The sequence below is a fragment of the Sesamum indicum genome, linkage group LG8 (genome assembly GCF_026168435.1).
Source record: "Sesamum indicum cultivar Baizhima isolate 11 linkage group LG8, ASM2616843v1, whole genome shotgun sequence".
NCBI classification, from domain to species: domain Eukaryota; kingdom Viridiplantae; phylum Streptophyta; class Magnoliopsida; order Lamiales; family Pedaliaceae; genus Sesamum; species Sesamum indicum.
In genome coordinates this window covers 17579527-17599951 of record NC_142664.1, presented here as the reverse complement: position 1 = coordinate 17599951, position 20425 = coordinate 17579527, and the positions used below count along the sequence as shown (strand labels likewise).

The 20425-nt window shown below is 37.9% G+C and overlaps 3 protein-coding genes across 5 annotated transcripts; 1 reads left to right on the top strand and 2 right to left on the bottom strand.

Annotated features, from left to right (window-relative positions):
* Nucleotides 1–247: 247 nt before the first annotated feature.
* On the bottom strand, nt 248–7986 carry LOC105167907 (DNA-directed RNA polymerase II subunit RPB2). The gene is given in 22 exon segments (XM_088883401.1): nt 248–863; nt 1002–2204; nt 2290–2306; nt 2309–2366; nt 2444–2569; nt 2653–2757; nt 2866–3030; nt 3256–3372; nt 3481–3588; nt 3685–3761; nt 4038–4110; nt 4222–4359; nt 4453–4497; nt 4591–4711; nt 4794–4880; nt 4959–5023; nt 5673–5857; nt 5860–5869; nt 5938–6228; nt 6308–6529; nt 7456–7639; nt 7641–7986. Coding segments are annotated over 22 exon segments (3579 nt in total). The 5' UTR covers nt 7703–7986; the 3' UTR covers nt 248–743.
* A 1328-nt stretch (nt 7987–9314) lies between these two features.
* LOC105167906 (CASP-like protein 1C1) lies at nt 9315–10470 on the top strand. Its single transcript, XM_011087772.3, has 3 exons — nt 9315–9735; nt 9836–9938; nt 10042–10470. Exons 1-3 carry the CDS (start codon nt 9581–9583, stop codon nt 10270–10272), a joined length of 489 nt encoding a protein of 162 aa, XP_011086074.1. The 5' UTR covers nt 9315–9580; the 3' UTR covers nt 10273–10470.
* PHO2 (phosphate 2) lies at nt 10426–18125 on the bottom strand. Of its 3 annotated transcripts, none has more exons than XM_020696291.2 (9): nt 17538–18125; nt 15177–16054; nt 13316–14760; nt 13074–13205; nt 12250–12660; nt 12102–12165; nt 11651–11790; nt 11085–11396; nt 10426–11010 (listed from the first exon to the last, which is right to left on the bottom strand). In XM_020696291.2, exons 3-9 carry the CDS (start codon nt 14747–14749, stop codon nt 10684–10686), a joined length of 2820 nt encoding a protein of 939 aa, XP_020551950.1. In that variant the 5' UTR covers nt 14750–14760; nt 15177–16054; nt 17538–18125; the 3' UTR covers nt 10426–10683. The 3 variants fall into 3 exon arrangements, with proteins under 3 accessions (XP_020551950.1, XP_088739564.1, XP_011086073.1); XM_088883438.1 differs by having other exon boundaries at nt 13316–14720; XM_011087771.3 differs by having other exon boundaries at nt 10426–10929; nt 17538–18122.
* Nucleotides 18126–20425: the final 2300 nt, after the last annotated feature.

Here is a 20425-nt window from a genome sequence, read left to right as displayed (position 1 = left end):
GCAAGCCGCCATCTCCATTACAATGGATACGTCTGTCCAATTGTCAGTCATCTGACCCCATATGAACAATTGTTAATCAAGTTCACTCCAAATATGTTCGTCTTTCTAATTCAATGAAGAAAATGCATTAATTTTCAGATTTTCGAATCTACGTTAGTCAAGCGCAGCATGCAGCCTAGCAGATGAAATTTTCCGATAGTGGACTCACCTTGTGCTCGGCATCAACGCATTGAAGGAGTAGAAATGGTTCGTAAATTTCCGGAAGCATCCCATAAACTGAGTGAATTATCTTCTCAGCATTCATACTATCGTTACAAGTACTTCCTATATGCTAGAACGACACAAGCGATCAAAGGATTCACCAATCTATCCATCTATATTGAATATGACACTTTTGTCTACTAGCCTTGAAGTAAGGTTCAATCACACTACTAATAATATAATTTAGTAGGAAAATTGAGCAAACAACAACATTTATATAACTGAAGGGGCGCTAATCAATAAATACATCTAGTTATCAACACCCCAAAACTAGCTTTTTGAGCATTCTCCAGCTCGTAGTGGTCCCTCCTCACCCGACGAAAGTCAACTTGTTCATTCTCCAGTCATAAGCACTGAGCAGCATTGGTGTAATTCAAGTTTCCATTGTCTCGTGATGCACTTCTCCAGTCATAAACTCTCAGTGACACTCGCATTTAGCCCAAGCCCCATTGGTTGCCTGGAGCTTCTCCAAGCCAAGAACTTCAAGCTCCTTTCTTCTTGTGCTCTTTGGATTTTTTAATATCCTTTGTTAGCATTCTTGGAGCTATAGCCATAGCCATTAGCTCTTGGAATAGCAGCTTAAAAGCATATGGAATGTGGACCTGCAAAAGAAGATATTCTTTTACTCCCAGCTGAAAAATTTTCACAATTCACATCAACCTAGAGAGATATATCCACAGAAAATGAATCACACGTGTGAGAAGGCACCGAATATTGAGGATTGAAGCGCAAATAATTACCTGAATGATGTCAGTTTTGTTTTTGCATCCTCTGCATTCAAATGAATTCTTCTTTAGGTTAGCAATTGCGATCAATCCACATTGCTCACAAACATGGATCCTGTAAGCATCACTTTGGTCAAACAGCCTTTCTTTTAGGAAGTGAGTGGCACCATGTGCAATCATACAATCTCGTTCCATTTCACCAAATCGGAGACCACCATCACGAGACCGGCCTTCTGCAGGTTGTCTAGTGAGAATCTGAACAGGGCCTCTACCACGAGAGTGAATTTTGTCGTCGACCATGTGGTTCAGCCTCTGGTAGTAAGTGGGGCCAAGGAATATCATGGCTGTAAGCCTCCTACCAGTATGACCATTGTACATCGTCTCAAAACCACGCATCTGATAGCCACATTTATGAAGAGCTTTGCTGATATTGTCCACGGTCACGTCAGTAAAGGGGGTAGCATCTCCTTCCTTCTCCGTATGTGCTGCAACTTTGCCCATGACACACTCAATAAGCTGGCCAATAGCCATACGAGAAGGAATAGCATGGGGATTTACAATGATGTCGGGAGTAATGCCTTCCTGAGTCCATGGCATGTCTTCTTGTGTGTAAGTCATACCCACTGTTCCCTTCTGACCATGCCTACTACTGAATTTGTCTCCAATTTGAGGTATGCGAACTGATCTCATCCTGACTTTGACAAATCTTAACCCATCAGCATTTGTGATCAGAAGGACCTGATCCACAATCCCAGTTTCACTGTGACGTAAACTTGTGCTATGATCACATTTCGTGTAACGAGCAGCTGGCCCTTGGGCATCATCAGGAGATATGGGAGTTGTTTTCCCAATTATCACATCCTCACCAGAAACTCTAGTTCCTGGAGGAGCAAGCCCATCATCGTCCAATTTATCGTAGGAACCATGACCCATGCCCATGGTGTTGGCTCGATCTGGGCGTCCAAAATCCTCTTTGACCAGTGTCCGGATTTTCTTCTCCTCATCACTATAAGAACGGAAAAATAGAGAACGGAAGAAACCACGGTCAATTGATGACTGATTCATAATTACTGAATCTTCTTGATTATATCCAGAATAGCATGCAATTGCAACAATGGCATTAATGCCAGCAGGTAGCTGCCTAAAATGCAAATGCTCCATGGCCCGAATAGTGACAAGAGGCTTTTGAGGATAGTACAACACATAAGCCAAGGTGTCCTGAAAGAAAAAGACCAAGAATTTGACAAATGCGAACAGGACTAACCGATGAACATGGTGGTGGTGCTGAAAAATCAAATCGTACCATACGAAATTGGTAGTGGTGACATAGATACCCATGGCTTGTTTACCCATTGCTGACTGGTACGTGTTACGTGGAGACTGCGGGAAGGAAAACAGATGTCAGAAAGTTGAAGCTAGTTTCAACAGAGACAATAAGATTGACAAATTAGAATCACCTGGTTGTGATCTGGAAAGGGAATGATTGAAGCACAAACACCCAGTATCAATGATGGGTGAACCTCACAGTGTGTATAAGTATCTGAATAAGCCTCACTTGGATTTAGCCTTGCACTTACAAGATCCTATGAAAAATAAACAAGCATTTCAGCATTTGTATAACTATCCGGTCCTGTTAGAAAATATAGCAGGCTTCTTCACAACTCACATTTATTGTCATAGAAATCATAGTTGTTTCTTCTTCTTCTGTATCAATGTACTCTATAAATCCTTTCGAGACTAGGTCATGCCAGCCACCATCATCAGGAGATTCCTGGAAACAAAGGCGTCATAGATAAGCTATGGCACAAAGAGGACATGCTAGACCTTTGTGACATCAGATCAAAATGAGGGCCATAAAAGTGCCAGAAATATTGTTTACCCGACATATTCTTTGTTGCAAAGCTTGAATATCCTTCTTCTTTATTAGAAGTCTCTGCTTTTCCACAATAAATAATGGACGACTGCAGCGACCATAATCAGTATATATACGGAGTTCCTTCAAACGAATATCACGAACCACACCAACCTCAGTATTGACATCAACCTGTCCACAGAACAAAAAATCCAGCCTCTTTAGCAGTGCACAAATCAGTTATAAGCAGAAATATGAAACACTTTGGTAACAGCGTTCGACTTAAGAAGGCATGGCGCATATTGGAAAAGACAACATACAATCAAAGATCACAGAGCTGGAATATTATAACCATCACTGCAGAATGTCTGAGAGCAGAAATCCATCAGGAAAAAGACATCAAAAAGGAAAGCTTACACGTCTCCTGAGACGCCTCAGAGTTGACACCAACATATCGGGGTTGCGGTGAATACCAACCCAACAACCATTCACGAAGATCTTTGTTGCTTGTGGAATCACAGCAGGAGAGATTTCCTTCAATCAAAGAAAAAATCATGTGAATTGAGAGAAGTATCGACTAGAAAAACCAGCCCAAAAAGGAATCAAAAGATTAAGATTTGCTGTGTAAGACAGTTCATGCACCTCAAAGTTCTCGGTACCCCATTCCTCTAAAAATTCTAAAATTGGATATGCTGCTGAGCCGACTGTTATATACACCATCAATGCAAGGTTCTTCACCAATCCAAATGCCTGATGGCAGAGCAAAACTATAAGTAGGTTTGCGAAGATGGAAACTCCTAAACAAGAGAAATCATTCAGTAAATGCTATATTCTAAGTGCACTCACTTGTCCTTCAGGTGTTTCTGCAGGGCACATCATTCCCCACTGTGAATTGTGCAACTGCCTGGGCTTAGCGAGTTTCCCTATGAAAACCAATGAGTTAATTTTAAGGGAAACTAGAAGTAACTAAGTATGATATGCATTAACTAGCATAATATTTGTTGAAGATCACATTCCATGTAAGCCACATTAGTAATCTTTTCCCCTAAAGAATCGTGATGAGCCCACCCAATTTTCTGTGTGGCAACTGAGGCAGAAACAGGTAATTAAGTGGAAGTATCTGATTTCCGAGAGGGGTTAACAACAATTTCACTTCATCACCACCAAAAGCATTGAAGGAAGAATGAAACAGCGATTACCTTCACGGCCTATGGGTGAGTTGAGTCTTCGCAAATGTGACAAGGTAGAGGCGTAAGTTAAGCGATTTAACACCTGCAACATTTAATCCCAAACCACTGTTCTCACTAAGAATTAAATTTAAATCATCACGTTCAATAGGCATTTTAAGAAATGACTTAATTGATGATCGGTATTCAGTTCAACCTGGGAAACTCCAGCTCTAGTACCCGCTACATTTGCTTGGCCCCAGTTGCCAGTAGCAAGTGAGTATTTTAAACCACTGGTAATCGTTTTGGCTTTTATTGCAAATTGCAAATTTACATCCTTCCCATTATCTACAGACTGAGGGAGTAAAGAAACAAGTAAATATAAATTGCAACAGAAAGCACAACATCATCCACTCCACATATTACAGAAAGGGTGGAAAGGAAAAACCTTTTGAACATAAGACCTCACATCCCCGGTCAACTTTCTGAATAGCTGCACCATAAACAGAAGTCCGAATTTCAGATGAGTAACATCTCATTTTAGTAAGGTCAAGTGACTGGTGTAACATTTCTATGAACAACAAACCATTCGAAACAGACCACCAAGCAAAGGACCAGCAAGATCCAGTCTTTTATTGCCATAGTGGTCTCTATCGTCCTATGCCTTTCGGCCAAGTGCACACAACAGAAGCCGGTGGATAATATACCTGAGTGGAGCAGCAAAAGACATTGTTTCAGTAACAGCGTTACCACACATGTAAAAATAAACTCGAAATGAAAACTACTTACCCAAAATAATAGGCTTTTCTTGTCTCACAATATTCCCCAACACCAACATGAGGAAGCATTTCTTTTTGGAGTATCTCTTTGGCATACCTGCATAAGTGCTATTTATAAGATTTAGAAGCAAATGAAAAACAAAAGATCAAGTCCAGCAATTGCAGTAACACAAACTTGATTCTTTTCTCTCGGGTGACACCAACAGTAGCTCCTCTTTTTCCAATGTAGTCCAGAGCAACCTGCATTTGTAATTGTAGAATGAGATCGTCGAACTATGTATAAGAAAGTAACAATAAAAGAAGATAAAATGCATAAGTATATAGCAGTGCGATATGTGCCTAAGATAACAGGCAGCTGCTTTTACAGGCAGCCAAAAGTGCCACAAAGCTTAAGCAGTCGAGAAAACAACAATTCTCAGTGTAATTGGTGATAAGATTAAAGCATTTATGTGACAACATTTACATGACTGGTTCCAAGAATTGTATTTGTATTTCACTTCTGACAATCCATAAGGTATTTGTATTTAACTTCCGATAATACATCCGTACGTTCTTTTTTCTTCCCAGATCCTTCATTAAGACTCCAATTAGATGCAAAAATTGAAACCAGATAAAATGCTGCCTTACAAAGCACAAGATAGTATCACATTTCCACCAGCCGAAATAGTAGGACTGTTAAATCCACAGTACCTAATGGGTTTTGAACCCCAGAGACCATAAAATTCAAATAGACAAAAGCAACCAGCATCCCTTCAAAAGAAGTTCCGACATTTCCAGTTCAATCTAGGATACTGTTTCATATAACACCACATGAATTTGAAGAGCCCACGACGAATATGCAGGAAAGTGCAATTAGCATCTTAACACGTGATGCAATGACAGGCTATACCTGTTGATTCTGGATCACAAATGCTTCTTCCAAGGAGGGCCACAGCAGCTCCATCATTTGTGTATCTTCAAAGTTCTAGCAGATATGCTCCAATATATCTTTGTCAGCAACAAATCCCAATGCTCGAAACAGAATAATGATGGGAATCTCAGTGCGAATGTATGGGATTGTGGCACGTATGTATGCCCTGATGAACCCTGCAAGTATCAGCACATATAAAGAACAGGACATGCATCAATAATATGCCATGTCCATGTGTCATTACCCCTTTTGCACTAGTCCGAGAAAGCATCCGGACAAACATTGTACTAGGTGGCTTGTTTTGGGTCTCCGCCATGGACCGAACTTCAGCCACAAATGCATACTTGTTTGGTTGCCTCTTTTTACATACATAGACATGATTGGTGCTCATCTTCTCCTGTGCAATTAAAACCTTCTCACTGCCATTGATAATGAAATAACCACCCTGGTCATACGGACACTCTCCCAACTCTGTCAAATCTTTCTCGGAATTTTGATACAGTGTAAAATAACTCGACCGTAACATTGTAGGAACCTACAAAAGGGGAGATGATGTTATGAAGGCGATTTCAAAAGATGAGAAATCTTTGGTGGTTAAGGCTGCATGAATTTACCTTTCCAATAAAGACTTTTGTGAAATCCTGAGTCTCAGTAACTTCCTCACTGTCTTGACCTTTCTTTATAACTCTCTTGGTGACATCCACATACAATGGAGCTGAATATGTCAAGTTCCTTAGTCTTGCAGCCTTAGGAAACAAAGTAGCAGTTTCTCCATCAGATTCTGTCATCATTGGCTTACTCAGATACATCTGACCGAAACTGATCTTATATATAGTCTGCAAGCAATCAAGAAACAAGATAAATTAGATCCTCCATCAAAACAGCCTTCTGACAGATAATAGGCAATATCTCCATTGTATGCATAAGATACTTCGGTTCTTAATAACATTTCGGAAACACAAAAAGTCTAGCAAGAATAATGCAGAAATGTTGCTCAAACTAACAGATACTCCAGATCCAATCACGAGGAATATCCCCAATGATTCCATGAAACAACAATGCCAAGTGGGTCCACATGTTATTCCTCCGGCGATTCCCAAAATCTGTATGCTTATTCCATATTAATGCAGAGAATGCTAGAATATGAAAATCATTCCACTTGTCCAATCCCAGTAACAACTCATGCCCTTGCGAAGCAAGAAGTTTTCTTTTTCAACCCAATTAATGGGTGCAATTGAATAACTAAAATTTAAAAGGCTTTTAGATATCTAGAATCTATAAAAAATCCAGTATTCCTCCATCAGAAACCTACTTAAAAGTTAAAATCCTCAAAAGTTAGGAAAAGGTCAGCTTCGAGGCCTCTCATCTTTTCACTTTTCTTCTTACTGAAGGTCTTCCAATTTCAAGTTGAAACTGGCACTTAACAAAATCAACTACCTGAACGCATAATTAAATAGTCCACTCAAAAGACAAGCAATTATGCCAATTACCAAGAGCACAAAACGCCTAAAACCCCTTCCTTTCGATCATACATTTTCCTGAAACATTAGTTTCCTCCAAACCCCCTCCGTTTAATCGTATCCTTTCTTCAACCACTAAATTCTCTCAAGAAAACCACCAAGAAACACTCTAAAAAACCTAACATCCTAACAAGTTCAATCCATTAAACCCCTCCCACTTTCAAAACCCTAGCGATTCCCATACATGCCCACTCCAAAGAAATTCAAACCAGAAGCAGAAAACAGGCCACGAACTAATCAACCTCAGCGAAGTCAGGTTGGTGACCGGGGTTATGCTGTGACTCGGGACGAATCTCGATGTCGGCGGACTCATCAACGATTTCTTGCATCGTGTTCTGAATGAACTCGTCGAAAGAGTCAAGCTGCTGACGCACCAAACCCTTCCCGTCAAAGTAAGCACTGATAACCGCCCATGCATCCTCCTGCGTCCTCGTCCTCGTCCTCGTACCCCTCCTCGTTGTACTCCTGTTCGTAGTAATCTTCCTCCATGTCCGTTCTTGTGTCTTTTATTGCTTGATTATCAAGTTCCAGCTAGTATTATTTCCTTCGTTCTTGAGGTCCAATGGTAGTCAGTTCAAGGAGCAAAGCCCTGGTACGGACACACAGAACTGTCTCGCAACTCTCGTTGTTAATGTCCGGAAGAGACTCCGAGCGAAAGAAGTTAGAAATTGCGACGCGAAATCAATGGGACTGCCCTTCTATACTGGCTGCAAACTCCGGAGACTCGGAAAGCGGTAATAGAGTGAGGCGGCAGTGCACACAAACAACGGCGTCGTTTATAAATTTGAAATATTTAGAATTTGAATAATTACATATTGACCCTCTATAATTTATAAAATTGTATTTAATACTTTTGATATTTATTTTCATTCATTTATTAGTATAATTTATAAAATTTGCTGATATTAATAAAAATAAAAAATTTTCTTAATTAATTTATATATTAATTTATTTTAAATTAAATAAATTCTTCATGATAGAAAATTTTGTATTTAATTAAAAATATTTCGATCTCTTTCATTTATTCGAATATTTCACTTTATACTCAAAATATGATTTAAGGTAGGGGTTGGGCTAAAACTTAATGGGCCTCAAGGATAAGCCCAGTTTACCTATGGGCTTTAGTTTTAGATAGAGAGTCCATTTAACTTTGGTTAATCGAGGTCCATGGGTATTTAACTTCACGTAAAACATACAAATCGGCCCAAATCAAAAGATATACACGTGGAGGTCAGTTAGAACTCAAATACATTGTGAACGTAATTAGCGGTGGCTGGTTAGAGCCGTACATCCTGAGCTGCTTGGTAGTTCAACCTCACCCCTCTCTGTCTCTCTCTGCTGCCTCAACCTCACATCTCCCAACAAAATTAAGATATTAAGACCTCTTTTTTGACTAAAATGTTTTCATATGTTCGGACACAAACCTTTCATGAATTAATATTTAAGAATGATAAACCTTGTTAATTTCCTTTATAAATTATTATACTAAAGATGCCCTTCATAATATTTTTTAATTATGGATTTAATAATAATAAGGGGTAATTATATTTAGGCAAAATAGCATTTTTGGTTTCATATAATAGGCCCATTCTTAATTTAGTCCCATTTATTTTAAAAAATTCTCATTGTTAGTCCTAAGTCACTTTTCATTCAATTTTTAACGAAAAAGTCACTTTTCCATCCAATTCACGTGACTTTTTGTAAAAAATTGGACGGAAAAGTGACTTGAAACTAATTTTGTAAGTTTCTTAAAACAAATGGGACTAAATGTGAGAAAGTCTAACAAATTAGATCTAATTATAAATGAATTAATATATAGAACGAAAAATATGATTTTCCCTTATATTTACAAGTTTACACAAACTCTTCTTCTCTTTTGAATAATTATACGTATATCCATAAAAAAAAGTCAATATTGTTTACACAAATTTTTAAAAGATTATATATACTATTCCAAAAAAAGTCGATATTATTACACAAGTTATTTTTATTTTTCTGCTATCAGGAATAGTTTCCACACAAATAATAGATAAAGAAGTATAAAAGTAACTATCCTTAATAATATTTGAGATCGATGTATTAGTAGGAGAGTTGATATGAAGGGTAAGAAATGGGAAGATCACATATTTTGAGCAGTCATTAGGTTACCAAGAAACATGGGCAACAAGACAAAGATCACCTCCCACTTATCTGCCTTTCCTAACACAACGTACGTGTTTGTGTTTGTGTTTCTCTTCGTGTCTGTGTTTCTTCTCTCTTAATAATTTTACTTGCATTTATATATATACACACTTGGTTTAAATTACTTCCTCACCTTCACACAACACATACTCTTACATAGTGGTACGTACGTGTTGTTGATATCCTATGAGTTTGTCCAAGAGGATCCCAATATTTCTGCTGAGGCTGCTGGCCTTGGGTGCCACTGTCTCTGCAACACTAGTCATGATCACCAGCCATGACTCTGCTCAACTCTTTAACATGAAATTCGAGGCCAAATACACCAATTCTCCGACTTTCAAGTCAGTCCTGATTGTATACGTTTTTCCTTACACGAAGCAATTTTCATCATCTTTTCGAGTTGAAATTTGACAAGACTATGATGTATATATGTTTTTGCAGGTACTTTGTGCTGATGAATGCAATTGCAAGTGGTTACACACTTATTCTACTCTTTTTCTCTTCCAAGAGTTCATATGGGCACTTGATCTTGATCTTGGATCTGGTAAGAGAACGCTGCTGCGGCTGCCGTATATAGATAAAATCTAGTAAAAGTTGTAGTAAATATTGCTTATTTCGTTCATCATTTTCTGGTGATGGATGCATAGGTTATGGCTTTGCTGCTGGATTCAAGCATATCAGCATGTTTAGCAATAGGGCAAGTGGGGAAGAATGGGAACAGCCATGCAGGTTGGCTGCCTATTTGTGGACAAGTTCCTAAGTTCTGTGACCATGTTACAGGAGCTTTGGTTGCTGGTTTCGTGGCTGCAATAGTTTATTTCCTAATACTTCTCTACTCTCTTCACAACGTCATGAATCTTTTCTTTCTCAAGACCTAGACAAGTCTTTTCTTGCGGAATATGTTGATTGCTCCAGACTCGTAGTCCCAGGACTTGGTAAGAACAGTCTCTTCTGTATTAATAGAAGTGGTAGTCTTCTGTTGTTTTTTCCTTCTACCAAGGGTGGTAATGTAGTTAAGTAATGGTCAAAAGTTACACAATGAAGAGCACTGCTACATGATTTATTGCAAACCACAATATATTACAGTCAATCATACACTATTACTACATATGGTTTATCTGAGTTTATGTACGACGTACATTGAACTTATTCAGGCCAAAGAAAAAGGAAAACACACATAAAACCCTACACATCAATCATCATCAAACGCCTTATGGCGGCGAGCGTGCAGCTTGCAGAAACTGATATTATACACAAACGATAGCCAAATTTCCCAAGTATATGCTTATTTATGGAACCTGGTCTGAAAGATTGCTGCAATCGAAACCCTTGTCAAGAAATGCTTCAACGAGTCTGGAATAGAGCTTCGAGAGCATGATCTTGAAACCCGTTGAGCTTCCTTTCTGAGTTTCTTGTTCAGCATCTTCACTGTTGAAGGAGTGCCCTATAGGAGCTCCTTGGATGTATGCTTTACAAGCCAATAAGATATTTCTGCTGCGCCGACTGAAGTGCTCATCCACAAGTGCCTCAAAATGCTGTCCAATTTCGAAGACAATGGTGTCGAGTTCAAAACAATATTTACAGTCGTAAAAACTAAATAAGGTCATCATCTTCATCTGATAATGCAACGACAGTTTACATTAGATTCGTTGCCGATAAATAATAAAACTCAATGTGACAGATTGATTACCTTTGGCGGCTTGCGTAGTAGGTATAGCATGGACCTGCAGCTGACGAGAAAAGCATTCTCATTGTAGCTGACAGAGTTCTTTTCACCCTCAGCTTTTCCAATCTGCGTATCATAACCAGCTTCGTTAAAATAAGGCTTCTCGTTGAGGACAAGAGCTTGGAGCGAGAGGAGAACTTGGAGGATTGTGGATGATCCTGGATTCCAAACTTCACTTTGAGATCCTGCCCAAGTATTCAGGAGACTGAGGCAGACCCTCCCAGATTCGTACAAGTTCGGATTGATGCGCAGTCCACCAGAGTTGTAGTATACCATCTGCACACAAATCTCACTGTTAATACTAGAATGGTTCAATTTCTCACCAGATACGTTTGGATTGTATTATAAAAGCATTTTTAAGATTTATGACGAATCTTTTGTTTGTTAAACGGGGAAATAATTGAGGTGGTAAGCTGCTAGGGCTGAGAACCTGACAGTGGAGAATCAAACAGACAGAATAATATAGTATGCATATAGAGACAGATACAAGAAGACGCTAATGTTTGAAAAGTTCGGGAAGAACTACTTACAGGTGGCTCATTGGGATATTGTGGGGGGATACATATATCAAAAAAGAACAATCCGTCGTGATACGGAGTCCCAGCAGTGCCTACAATTGCTGCTCGAACCAAATCCATTCTCTCCTCATAGACACGCACATAGATTGTTTCTGTCAAGATTGTAAGAAAATTTATTTGACTGAAAAAGCAAAAGAAACATAGCTGTGTCATATATTGATATGTTTCAACAGCAAGATGTAATATATTACCATTTCCATTATGAAGATCCTAATATCTACTGCATACATAGTCATTTTTTATTAGCAGTCACCAGTTCTAATACTTGGTTAATTTAACTTAGGACATGCTAGAATCTCCAGCATCTCTAGTAAGATGGCTCTTATTAACAAAATTGAGAAAAGACATGAATATTAACGGCAAATACTATACTTCGAATCCCAACATATGATGAGATTCTCACCTGGAAGATCTTTCTCCAAAATGCTCCATTCTTGGTGAACCTTCTTCAGCCAGCCTCTTTTCACCTGTACAAAAAGAAAAAACCTATGACTAAAGTTGCCCAAGACAACCGACACAAACTTTATAGAACTGCAAGTCTTATTTCTGACCTGGGCGGAGTGGAGGTCCATCCCAGATTCTTTGACAAAGTGGTGATCGGAGCAATCATTAACCATATCAAACTGCCTAAAAGATTCTGGATTCTTGCTGCTAGATGGCATCATAATATTCTCGTTAGCTTCTTTAATCTGCAGCGGAGTTATCTTTTCAGGCATCTCCAAATCATCTACCACTGGAAATTGTTCGCCAAGGTTCAAATTGCAAAGTTCCAATGATTCCTCCGCAGGGGGTTTTCCATTAATTTGCCCGCCATCTGATGTGTATTTATATCCACTAATCAGGGATGTAGTCAGGGATCCAAACAGGCTTGAAGTTATACTGGAGAAAACCCCTATAGCAACTTGAGAAATGAAATTCGAAGTGGATTCCTTTGCATTATCGCAGTCCAGACCCAAGGTGTCCTGCACAGATTTACTTTTAGTACCTCTAAGGCTGTAATTACAAGCATAAAACTCTATGGTAGCAGCACGATCTCATGATCCCTCTAAGTGAAGCAAGCAAGCTACTACGACAGCTTGGGAGTTAAAATGTCCATTCTCGTTAGGAATTTCTATATTTTCCTAGCTTCCCATTTTCGGGTCCAAAATCGGTATTATTCTCTCAGCTTGAATCTTTTTAGTACGTCGAAAATTTTGCAACAGGGCTCGCTATTACAAGCTTAAGGAAAGCTACAGCTTACAGAAAATGTGGTCTTTAATGCTTTTGACCTAGGACTTACAATTTACTGCATTATCACTACTTTAGATTTCGAATTGCCACGAAGACAAAGCACAAAAAGACTCACACACAGACAGAGATAAGAATTTGTGTGCACCTTTAACTTTTGGCCCAACAATTGATTCTTTACTTGAGGTTCCTCATTTGGTGGCTGAACATTGTCATCATCGAGCTCAGGAGTAGTTGTACCTTCACATTTATCAACCTTATATATCTCATATGGTGCAACCTGTTATAATGTTCAATATTCAGCAAAGAGTATTTAAACAGGCACAAGAATCTATCATACATGATATTGAAGAATGGATAGATTTATAACACAATATAGGAGATTTATACCTTAGTTGTAGCACCAGTAGCCCATTTCACTTCAACATCCCCATGTTTAAAACCAACTACAGTCCCAAAATAAGATAAGAATTTGTCCTTGAGATATTTAATCTGATCTCCAATGATCTCAACACCCTTCAAATCAGCGTCTTCCCCCATGTAAATTTCGGAGATTGTGCAGCTTCTCTCACGATCAACATCTCCGAGATCAACAATGCTCTTGTCCGTCCTAAAAACTACCTCGCCCAGGCCGTATGAGTAGTCTGGATGCTCAACCAGTTCATAAGCACTCACGGTCTCCTCCATCTGTTCTTCCTTAGAATCGAGCAGATTCAGAGAGGATTTACACCATTTCACCTTCACAGTTCGTTCTTTCGGATCCACACTTCTTACAACACCCCATCTCTGAAAGCCAGGAACTTCTGAATCATCAGCTGTTCCCTTTTCCAACACGAAAGAATCAGCCCAAAAATCATGGGCGTCAACAATATTTACAGGGAACAACATATGTGAATCTAATCCCATTGATCGGCTGCCATCCTGCCACTGGACATCGAGTTTAGTCTTTGTCTTTACAATAACAGCAATCTGTTGAAAATTAGGAGTGAGGTCCCCACTCTGACTTATCATCTCTGATTGCTTATGTTGTTTGACCAGGCGAGAGGCACAAACACTTGGCAAACTCTGCTGCAATGGAATAACGCACCAATCACCAAGCTGCCAATTTGCATGGGGGAAAGAGGATAGCACGGATAGATTTCTCGAATCCTGCAAACGTGCGGGAGCAGGTCCCTTTTCACCTTCAATGACAGCACAGCCAAGCCAATCGACATACACAAGTCCAGCATCAACATTGGAAACGATGCCTTGCTCATGTTTATCCTTTCTGATACCACACAACCAGCGAGTCGATCTAGAAACAGAAGAGGACTCAATCTGAACTCTTTGTCCAGGATAGAAAGGATATTGTGGATCTTCAACTATATCTGGAGATAGGGCAACAATCTTTTCTGGACCATCCACAGTTAATTTGCATTTTGTTCCATCATCAAACAGGATGGTCACATGGTCAACTATTTTTTCCACTTTCCCAAGCCATGCCCCTTGGACTACATAGTCCCCAACAGACAGTGAGCGTATTCTCTGAAGATCTCTAGAACTGACATTTCGTATTTTGCTTCCATCAATTTTTTCCAAGTCAACAGTCATTTCCACGTTGATCACCTTTCCCATTTGACCTAATGGCTCTGACACCAAGCAAACTATGTCCCCGTGCAAGAATCCCCTCTCAAACAACAGGAAATCATCAATTTTTTCTATGGTTTCCTCGAGACTTGAGAAGATGGTGCAGGCCTGCCCACCATACAGAGACTCAATATCCTCCTGATCCTCCGAGCTGCTGCTGTCACTGAAACTGTCAAAATCACTGAGTAGTGAATCCATAATGCCGACTCCTGGAGGAATAAATTTGTAAATTCAGTATCAACTAAATCACCACCAACAGAAAAAGGCAGGGGCAAGATTCATTGAACAGAGGAAAACATGGTTTAATTGGCATTTCTCATTTGACTCTAACTCAGAAATAAGATTGCTCAGATGTTCCCGACACCATCACCCACGAGCTAACACACATCGATAAGGTTAAAAAAAATATGCCACAACATGAGACGTAATAATAATATTGGTACTTTTGCTATGTGATACTTTACAGGAACTGTACTCCAACAAACGCCCCAGAAAAGACATCATTATGAACCAGAATCAGCTCCACATATATCAAAGCTCAGTCATATTTAGTTATTTTCGGGGAAATGAATGCAAAGAAGAGCATAATGTATGAGTGGAAATAAAAGTAAAGAGAGCTCATCACCTGAGTACGCTTGAGACTGACTAAGTTCCAATGATAACCTCTGCCAGATTGAATCAAATGATCAACTCCAACCAGGATAAGAAGTCTGTGCAGACTAAAGGACGAAAACAATAGCGTCTCAGCTTCGAAATAGACCTTTTTCACAAATTTAAGTATCTCCAGGACTGGAGATAGTATGCCAAAGGAGATTTGCCCAACAAAGGGATAAAAAGGAGTCGCAAGACTCCAAATGCCAAAGGAGATTTGCCCCACTACAGGGATAAAAAGAGCCCAAAGACTCCAAAAATTGCCAAAGGAGATTTGCCCAAGAATAGACAAAAGTTTCACCAACGGATATGCCAGTGAACAGCACCGTGGTAGAAATCCAAATCAGCTAGCCGAACAACCAGCTCAAAGACCAAAAGGCTGGAATTTTCACTGGATGCGAAAATGGCAGTCAGAACTGGAGAGCCCTCCTTGGGTATTGGAACACATGTACGCACAAAACCAACTAGAGGAACTCAAACTTGCATAGGAGATTTACCCCGAAGTGCTGCAAAAGCATATATTTGCCAAAGGGCTTGAAGAAAGTTTCTGTTCTTCAGAATCCAAGTATAAATTGCCAAAGGAGAGTTGCGCCTGAGTGCAGCTAAATTATATGTAGCTCGACTTAATGCCAGAGGAGCAAGATTTGCCTCACGGAAGGAGCATTCAACCAAAACAGGGAGATAGCACTTGCTTGGTTTCCTTGATGCCCCAGAAGAGACTTTATGCTCTTCGGCTAAGGATAACGGTAAGTCTGAAACTTTGTGTTGTAGATAGATCCAATCAAGCTTGGTTTTGAATCAGCACTCTTATTCAAGTCAGACCAACTAACAGCTAGTACATGATAATGAAACCTGCAAGCATGGGAAAGCCCATTAAAAAGAGATAATGCATGCAAGCGACAAAGTTACAGCTTTTGATTATGTAATTTTAAACTTTCTTCTCACCGTAAGCATTTCTAGATTTATCACCCAGTTCCACCATAATTCAGTACAATGTATAAACAAATAGAAACAAAGACATATAAACAAATAAGAAAAAGACATAATGTATATAAACTTCTATATGTGCAGAAAAAAGAAAGATATAAAAAGTAAATTTAAACAGTGTAAAGAAACATAGGTGTTCTATTATCACAATTTCTAGAGTATAATGGCAATAAGTATCATAACAGGAGCTTATTGAGATTAATTGCACCTAGTTCAATCCAACATATTGGAGAGAAAGAGTTTAACTAGGAAGCCAGAACACTAAACATGATTTCTGAGTTATATTACAATTCCTGTCAAGTAATCAACAAAAGCATTAAGCCACATGCCAGTGTCCCACCATACAATTTAATAAACTTAACAGGCAGAGATCCAAGAAACTTCTTTGTCATACATTTATCATATAGACAGTGGTTGGTAATTTAAGGAGACAAGATTAATCTTTGTGAACCTATATTGATAACATACTTAAGGGGTTAGGTCTCTTCTAAAATCCATCTCTATCACCCTGATTGCTTGCACTTTCAAAACTTATTTTTTGGAATATGATAGAGTTTATCCATCTTTCCTATTTGCTACTAATAATGTATTTGACGTGTAATCACATAAACTATTTTATATGGATATACTAATTTCTTGAGCAGCAACGGATTATAAAAACGGACGATTATCCTGGTCAGACAGGTAATGTGACAGAGAAATATACCAGAATCATATGAGCAAATATCCGTTGCACGAAAAGTTCTGAATGACCAAATTATCATTTCTAATGTGAACTACGAAGTTAGAAAATTCCGAGCAAAACTCCCTTACTTCTCATGCTTCCCTTTATCATTTCTTTTCCCAATTTGATCTTCCCAGAGGTTATTTTGATAGAGAATAACCAATTTTCAAGTTTCTTAAAAGAACCAATATCAAGTAGAATAACTTCATTTCTTTTGTGAATTTTCACCAGAACCCTCCAACTCCCCCAAAATAAGAAAAAATAAAAAAGACAGAAATACTGAAGGAAAGCATCTGTTACCGCCATGCAGCTCGTAAAGCTGTGTAGGCACTATGGCGACATAAGCGTGCTAAAAAAGTTGGTCTTTTCTATATTCAACTTCGGTCCCGGAATCCTCATTCAAGGAGTCTTCTTCATACTCAATTCTCATATACTTTCCGTTAAAACCTCAACAAAGTTTCTGATTTCATGTATAACGCATATATAGTAACACTTGATAAACCAACAACAAAGATTAGAGAGAGAGAGAGAGAGAGAGATAAAAGAAACACAAATTGAACAGCAGAAGAACACGAACTAAGAAGAAAAAATCTAAGAAATCAAGAAAAACATAAAGAAGCATACCCCGTTGTCAGCTTTGAATCAAAACGAAACCTCCAGCCCCAAACAGTCAACCAAATGCAACCCACAAACACCTACCAAGAAACCTCCATCTCCATAATCTGCTGAACAAACAAAACCAAGCCCACAACTCTGACTCCAAGCAAGGAACCTCCCCCACTCTCTTGACTCCTTTTGCACTTCAACTCCAACTTCCCCGCAATTCTTTGGCCCGTTTCCAAGCAAAAAGGGAAAAACAAAACTAACTTTCAAGAGAGGGTATGATAAATTGATTATATCAGGCAACAAACAAGCAGATATTGAAGAAGGGAATTCAGAGAGGCCAACAAGACACTCTCCAAATCCCCTCCATCAACCCCTTTTCACAGCATCCAAACATGGCAAAAGAGGAAAAAAATTTCTTTCTACTTGCTCCTCGCAGAATCTCACGGGCCCTCTTCTTTGTTTCTTGATTACTGTATATCTAGCTCACCATTCCAGGGTGGTCATGTGAGTTTGCGTAACGTTGGGTCAAGGCTTTAGGCCAATCGGCTCTATATCTGTACACCATCAAGAATATACCACAGTATCTCTCTTTTCCTCGTATGTGCACTCCGGTAGCACTCGTCTTTGGTGCACCTTTTTCAATTTTTCTTTGTTAAATAATTTAAAGGTATAAACTACACATCTTTCCTAAATTTTGTTATAAGTATATTTTTATAATTTAAAAAATTATATTTAATATTTTCTGTATTTATTTTTATTTAATAAATAGATACCTTTGTCAAAATTTTGGTGACTTTTATCTAACTATTGAATTTATTTATTAAATAAAAATAAATGTTATGAGTATTATTTATAAATTCTCAAATTACAAAAAAATTGATATATAATTGTACCAAATACAAAAAAATGTTAGTACTATAATTAATCTCTAATTTAAATCCAATAGTCGCGGAATCAATGACCGTAGTAGCCTTGTCCTTTCCAATTTACATCTGCCACCTTTATTTTCCTCTATAACTTTGGGGTAATTAATGCTTTCATTTTTTCAAATAATTTATTAATTCAACTAATACTTCAATATAACTATAATCAGTAAATAAATTATATTAATTTAATAAATAATTAAAAAAAAATAAATTATAATTAGCGATAATTATATTTTCTTTTCCTAACATTTTGTGTAATTATACATAGATTCCTTGTGATTTGATGAATTACGTTTCACATTCCTGATGTTTGGTTCCATCTAACAAATAAGTCCTTAACTGGTCAAAATTCAACAAATTCGATAATATTAAAAAAAAAATCTTTATTTAGTTCAATTGACTTACTATTGATTTATTATAGGTCAAATAAATGTTTTTATAATCAAATTATTATCTTACATTTTCACGTGTTAATTAATGTATCAATACTCTTATAAGTACAGCTTAATCCAAAAAAACTTAAACCAATAACCTGAAGCTTATCTAAAAAAGTTGAGAGCCTTAACCCCAATTTCCAGAGTGAGTGGGTAGATTGATTGCTCTCAAATTCTTGTAATTTGTAGCAAGATTGATTCTGATCAATTTGTCTTAAGCAGACACGTGGCGAGGAACACAGTGATGACAATCCGATGTGTCGGCCCAGTGGATGGGTGGAAGCACTTTTATTTTGAGTCAATGCAAAAGGTTATGCCTATCATGTGATGCCCAACTCCTATTATTAACTCTACTCTATAAATTTTTCTTATGTCTATTGAAATTTAATGAAGCTAAATAAATAATTTATCTATATTATTAATATTTAAATGCGCTTAACATATTAAAAAAATTAAAATTATTATTTTATAGAAAAATTAAATATATTTAATAATATGTTAAATCAACACACATTTTATCAAACAAAATAGTACTTAATAGGTAAATAAATATTGGTATGTATATAATTGTGCGCTACTAAATTGAAAAAGACCTCAAGTCTCATGATGTTGGAAGTCGGAATTGGAGCAAGGCACTTTTGACAGTGACGTCAGTCTCCATTGTACTAAACTAAGTTTTTAGGTTGTAAGAGAGGCAAGTACTCTAAGCTATGTTTTGAACGTCAATTCTTACAAGAAAATAAATAAATATTAAGACAAGAGCATTGTTGGTTCATTAGTCTTCAACTCTAACAACATCCACCACTAATAACACTATTACATATCTTAGTCGGAAAGGCACACACACAATCACAAGTGCAAATGGGTCTTTAATTTTACCTACACACACACACATGCATGTATATATAAAGATGATGATGATGAAAATGACTTGCTCCTAATTTAACCCTTTTCCAATTCACACAATCACAAGTGCAAATGTGTTTATTACTATGACAATTGCCCTTTTCTTTCTCTTTGTCTTCTTCTTTTGGTGGATTACAAAAAAGCCTTCCACCACTACTTTCCTGTTTTTTAATGAACTTGTCTTGGTATGGTGTTTACTTATATACATATATTGTTGGTGATCTTAGGGGACCATCACATACAGGGAATTAGATTTTGGTAGGATTCTGTGACTGAGGACAATGAAAAATGAATTGTAATTGAAGATGGCAACTATGAAGGGTGAGAAGATCTCAGGACCCCACTACCACTTCTCTGCCTTTCCCCTTGTGGAAGAAAAGTTGTAGAATTACTCCTGTTAACATTATAAATTTGTAGTGCCTCAACAGGTTTAGGAAAAATCAAGAAGCATATATGTCTGGGATAACCACAGTATAAAGTCCACCACACCATTAACATTCCAATTCCTGTTATTATTCTCACTATGTCCTATCTCACCTATGCTCGCTCCACAAGCTTTCTTACTCATTAAAATTTCTAAAATCATAAAAAATATATATATATAGAGATATTTAGATATGAATAGAGAGATACATGAAAT